Source organism: Fulmarus glacialis, unplaced genomic scaffold (genome assembly GCF_000690835.1).
Source record: "Fulmarus glacialis isolate BGI_N327 unplaced genomic scaffold, ASM69083v1 scaffold2840, whole genome shotgun sequence".
Taxonomy (NCBI): Eukaryota; Metazoa; Chordata; class Aves; order Procellariiformes; family Procellariidae; genus Fulmarus; species Fulmarus glacialis.
In genome coordinates, this window is record NW_009189373.1 from 31,212 (window position 1) to 36,972 (window position 5,761).

A 5,761-nucleotide genomic window follows, 5' to 3' on the forward strand; every position below is an offset into this window, starting at 1 on the left:
TTTGCCAGCATCGCTGCACTGTGTTTGTTCTCTGCCGGTGTGGCAGTGACAATTAGCAACACCGGCTGCCTTCAGGAAAGCCTGGCATGGATCCTGGTGATGAGATCTGTCCTGCGGAGATGCTGTGTTGCTTGTTGGCATCACTCAACTTCTTCCCTGCCAGCAGAGGGACAACAGAATGAGACAGGTTCTGGAGAGGGAAAACATGCTGAAGATGGGTGTGTTTTATTAACTTTGTCATGTTCTGCTATCATCCCACCGCTGAATGCAGCTGTTCTGCATAAGGGGAAAAGAAAAAGACTGTTTCTGCCTCAGTGAGTTTGTATCGGATTTGTGACAGGAGGAGGGCGTGTTTTGCTTTGCACAGCCTTGCTCCTCCAGATACACAGTCACTGAGGCAGTGCCTCCTCCTTTGCAGAAACTGCTGCTTTGGAAATGATTTGGGGGATGTTCAAGCCAAAACAGGAATAAAACCTTCCCTAATAGTCTGGGACTGAGTTAGTACAGACCTGTTGTTTCAATTTTTGCCCTAGCAAGCACACAAATAATGCAGCTGGAGCAATGTTCTGTCCCTTAACCTTTTGGCTTCTGCGTATGGAGGTGGTCTTTCAGATGTGTCTCCCTTTCAGTTTGCCTACTACAAAACTTCCTGATTGCTCCTGATTTTCTTCCACCAGGGAATTCTCTTGGTGTACGACATCACTAATCGCTGGTCCTTCGATGGCATAGACCGATGGATAAAGGAAATAGATGAGGTAAGTTGAATGGAAGAACACGTGCAGTGGTCTATAGCAAAAATCCGAGGAGGTGCCACCTCTGATATGGGGACAAGAATGGCTCTGCTGTGGAGAGGAAACGATGGTAGTCTGCTAATAAGCAAAGCAAGGGGATAAGTGTCTGCCCTACACTTCTGTGTAAATCCGGAGTAGTAGGAAAGGGCTTGGGAATGGCCAAGAACGGAAGGTTCCCTCTAAAATGGACTGTAGAGGGGATAATCCTCACCGTCAGTCCCTCTCGGTCGCAGAGCAGTTTCTGTTTCTTTGCCCTTCACTGCTATTGCAGCTAAGCAGAATACTCGTTGTAGGCTGCCCTTACTAAGGGACAAGCCATGATTTCTCCGCTTCCTTCCTTTTTTAAGCATGCCCCAGGTGTCCCTCGGATCCTGGTGGGAAACAGGCTTCACCTCGCCTTCAAGCGGCAGGTGCCAACGGAACAGGCCCGGGCTTATGCGGAGAAGAACTGCATGACGTTTTTTGAGGTCAGCCCCCTGTGTAACTTCAACGTCATAGAGTCCTTCACGGAGTTGTCCCGAATCGTCCTCATGCGGCACGGCATGGAGAAGATCTGGAGACCCAACAGAGGTCAGTGGTGAGGAAGGTGCTCGGCGTGGGGAAGGCGTGAGAGCTGGCTGGGCTGAAATGGAGGGATAGGACTGACTGCCTAGGTGGGAGGTGTATTTATTAGTAACTGTGGGATCTGAAAGCACCTGACATGGAGAAATGCCTCGGGTCAGACAAGCTGAAGCTGAGCCACAAGAAGCTGCCTGTACTAGCACAGGAACCCGGCAGGCAGCGGTGAGGGATGGGCAGCTCCAAAAGGCAGTTCAGCATGTCTAGGATCTGAATTGCTCCGGGGCATCCTACACCTCTCCGCTTATTCTGGATGAGGCTGAAGGCAATTAAGCTCACAACTTGAAAGTACTTCAATCAAATGGCTGTGTGGGATGAATCCAAGCATAAGCACCTCTGTCCTTACCCTTGCCTGAGCCTGTGTCTCCTGTTTTGGAGAGATGTGGAGGCAGAATGAGCCCAAGGAACTGAAAGCATCTAAATCACATCCCTGCTGTCGGCGTGGAGCAGTGGGCTGGGGTATTCCATATATCCAGGCTGCAGCGTGGAGAGCAGAGTCAGTGTTACATCTCAGCCTGTTGTGTTTGAAGCAAAATAGTCTTAAGTCCCATGTTCTGGCTGGAGGTAGCCGTCTGCCCCACTGGCAGTCTTGAGCACTGAGATTTGCACTCCGGGGGTGACCTGCCTTCATATGGATCTTCAGCTCCCGCTCATGAGGGAGGGAAAATCCTGTTTGCCAGCCCCAGTCACCAAATTATCTGCTCTGACCTGTCTGCCAGGCTGCTGTCTCCAGCTCGTGGAAGGATGGCGAGCAGGAGAGCAGGAACTGGGCTGCATTTGCAGACCTGTTCCGAACCTCTTCCAGAGGCAGGACTTGTAACTGCTGGTTGCCTGCTTGGGAATAGGGGCTGCCTGCTTGGGAATAGCAGCATGGCTTTCAGGCAGGCTGGAGGTGAAAGCGTGCCCTCGTGTGGCTGCTTGCTGGGAAATCCCCTCCAAGTAGACTTCCCAAAGCAGGCTCACGTGATGGACACTGAGCTAAGAGGACGCTGGGAAGCCTGAAAGGGCAGAGCCTTCTTCTGGCTTGGTGGGATCTCTGTTGCTGCAGGCACTCTGCAGAGAGCTGGCCCCATGGCTGCTGATCGCTGAGCAGGTCCCAAATGAGACTGTCCTGCTCCGGCGCTTGCTGACCCTGTTGCCTCCTTCCCTGGGCATGTCCTTCTGGCTGCCAAACGATGGCCTGAGAAGCCAAGTGTCTGGCAGGAACGTGAGCCAGGCACTGCCTGTCCCGGCACTGTGCAGAGAGGAGGGGTGGCAGTGTCTAAGCCCCGTGTTGACACCAAAGCTGGTGTCTCGCAAAGCACTAACCTCTAAGGCAGAGCTTACCTGGAATTTCCCGAGCTTTTGTCCCAACTAATCTGTCCCCTATTCAAGGCTCCTATGCAATCATTATTAGCTTCTCTCCCCAAAGGAGCAGGAACTGCACAGCATAAGGAATAGTTGTAGGGAGAAGGAAGCCCTTGATATCTCTTGGCCCTTGACTGTCTGGTCTCTTCTCCCACCAGTGTTCAGCTTACAGGACCTGTGCTGCCGAGCCATCGTTTCCTGCACCCCAGTCCACCTCATCGACAAGCTGCCGTTGCCTGTCACCATCAAGAGTCACCTGAAATCCTTCTCGATGGCCAACGGGATGAACGCGGTGATGATGCACGGCCGGTCGTATTCCTTGGCCAGCAGCGGGGGTGGGAGCAGCAGCAAAGGTAACAGCTTGAAGAGATCCAAATCCATTCGTCCACCCCAGAGCCCCCCACAGAACTGCTCACGCAACAACTGCAAGATCTCTTAGCAGGATGGACGCGCCGTGAGCTTCTAACGTATCCACACCCACCCACCGATGTACAGCTGTTTGCACACTTAACCCTTTTCGACTGGATCCTTGCGGATGGGCCGCGGTTGCTTTTCTGATGGCACGCACAAGCGTTGGGAATGTGCTCACGTTTTGGCTTCGCATAGGAAGCGTGGTGCCGGCTGGATCTCGCAGCGCTGGCGGCGAGAGGACTCTGCCAAGTGACCCTCCAAGAATGCTTTGGGCTTTGCCTTTCGGCCTGGGGTGGAAAATTCAGCAGCTGCCGGGTTGGGGAGGGGGGAAGGGGAAAAAGCTCATCCAGTCTCAATGGAGAAATGGATTTAATGGAAGATTGAGAGGCTTAAGGGAGTAGGCAAGAAGAGTCTGTGCTGCAACTTTAACTCTTGGACTCCTGAACAGATTGCTGGTGCAATAGTGATCATTGGATGTAGACAAAAAAAAAAAGAAACGGGGACAGGGGACTAATGACAGCTTTCACCGGGTTGTTAACCTGCTGTTGCCAAAAACAAAGAAAACAAGGCAAGAATTGGCCAATTGGAAAGGGGAAGGAAGCAGTCTGCTCGCCTTCTTCGTTTATTTATGTAAATATTATACATATATATATATCACTTGTTTTTTAAGGTTTTTTTTTTTTAAGAAGCAGTCAGGGAAACTTTTATGCAGCCATGTAAATACAAGCACTGGATTAACTTTCCCAGTGTCAGCAAAAGGGGAGAAGTGGAGGATTTTCTGAGGAAAATATACAAATGCTTTAAGAGACTTTCAATCACCACCTGGGCTTGTGCTGGGTTTTTTTTAAATACTACATATGCAGAAGGAAAGAACGATTCGTGTGTAACATACCCCAAGCTGCTTTATTCCGATCATTCCCTAAAACTTGTGAGTGCTGAAGGCAGGGTGGGATGTAAGTGGATCGAGGGGCAGAGCGGAGGGGCCAGGGTCTCGGCGTTTGTTTTCAGCAGGCAGGACGAAGAGGCAGCTCTGAGGTCAGACTGATGCCTTGCTCACTTTGCACCTTCTGATGTGCGGCCGATCGGGGACTGAGGAGCAGAGGGTGGAAGCATCGCGGCTAAAGCAGAGGGAAAGTGCTGAATTTGTCCCTTATTGCTGCGAAGCCTCGGCCGTCGCTTCCAGAGCCCTCCATCCACGACACAGCCCTCTGGACCCTGACACGACACCACCCCGTGCGACAGCCCCCGAATCCTGGCTGCTTCTTGCTTTGCTTTTCCAAAGACGTTCTGCCTGAGCTAGCGTCGCTGCAGCTCCTCCTGGATGAAAGTGGGGAAAGGACAGAAGCAGCTTTTCCCACTGGAGCGCGAAGGAGCAGGGACTGGGAAGGTGAAAGGTTTGTGTGGGAAAACAGCGATCCCCAGATCCCATCGTGGCGAAAGCACTCGGCTTTCGTGGCAGCGCCAGGAAATCGGGAAAGCAAACTGCTCTGTAGGACCGCTCCTGGATTTTAGAGGGGCACGCGCGCTCAGCAGCAAGAGCTTGAGATGTGGACGTGCCGTTGGAGAAGATCTTGTGTCAAGCAAGGGCATGTGCTTCCCTGGCTTTGTCCCGTGGCTGATCTGTGCTGGAAATTCACCTGGAAACTTAGAAATAACGCCTAGCCCTTATCACAAAAGCTAAGCAGGGCTTGGCAAGTGGGACTAAGCTACGTCAACAGATTCCCGGAGGCAGCCAGGACGTGTAGGTTGTGAGTAGCGTGGTAGAAAGTGCACTGCTTTTCCCTGTGCTGGGCCGGTCTCCTCCTCAGCGAGGCCAGCCGGTACAGTGCTGCCATCTTCCTCCTGGTGGTAGCAACTCCTCAAAGCCTGGGCTTGCTCTTCTCCCCTCCCAGAGCAGCTTGTTGCATTGCATGGGCAGAATGAAGCCGCAGCGGCTCCTGCGCGGCCGACGGACCCGCTTTGTTCAGGCAGCAGGCGGGGGCGCATCCCTCCACGGGGGACATCTCCTTCCCCTTGCTCCTGAGCTGACCTGGGAGGTGAAGGAGCCTTTCCCCCTCCCCGCTCTGTAGAACAAAATACAATACAGGGGTAGGTCTCTTGGCTCGTCTCTAGCGTGCTTTATTGCCCAGCTCAAATGAGCGAGGAGAGAATTAAACCCCAGGCAGATGGAGGGGGGAGAAGAATCCTTTGTAGTGGTGGTTTGGCTCAAGAGCAAAGCTGCAGCCGAGCTCGACGTGGTGGTGCAGGGGCCGGGGGATTTCAAGAACCTGTCTGGGATGGCTGGCACCTGTTTCCCATCACTTAACACACAGCAGAAGACAATCGCTGGCTCAGCAGCCCAGGGATATATGGCCAACAGGTGATGCGCCCCGGCACCGCAAAAGCGACTTCTCCTGGAAAACATCACCCGGGCGCCGCGGGGCCCCTTCGCCGGGCTGCTCCCGCGCACCGGTGCGCGGGGTGGGGAGGGACGAAGGTTTCCTTCCTGAAATCACAAAGCTGCTGCATGTCTAGAAAAATTTGATGTACCTCTGCTTGGTTTGGCTTTGCCACGTGTGACACCTCCCTGCGCCTTTTTCCCTGCGGTTGATTTT

At 53.1% G+C, this 5,761-nt stretch overlaps 1 protein-coding gene across 1 annotated transcript in view; it reads left to right on the forward strand.

Annotated features, from left to right (window-relative positions):
• RAB40C (RAB40C, member RAS oncogene family) overlaps positions 1-3,195 on the forward strand; it is a gene marked incomplete at its 5' end in the record, with an annotated part of 14,657 nt that extends 11,462 nt beyond the window's left edge. The window contains 3 exons of the mRNA XM_009581552.1: positions 678-755; positions 1,139-1,361; positions 2,915-3,195. Of these exons, the coding sequence (XP_009579847.1) occupies positions 678-755; positions 1,139-1,361; positions 2,915-3,195 (582 nt within the window). The remainder of the gene's footprint in view (positions 1-677; positions 756-1,138; positions 1,362-2,914) is intronic.
• Positions 3,196-5,761: the final 2,566 nt, after the last annotated feature.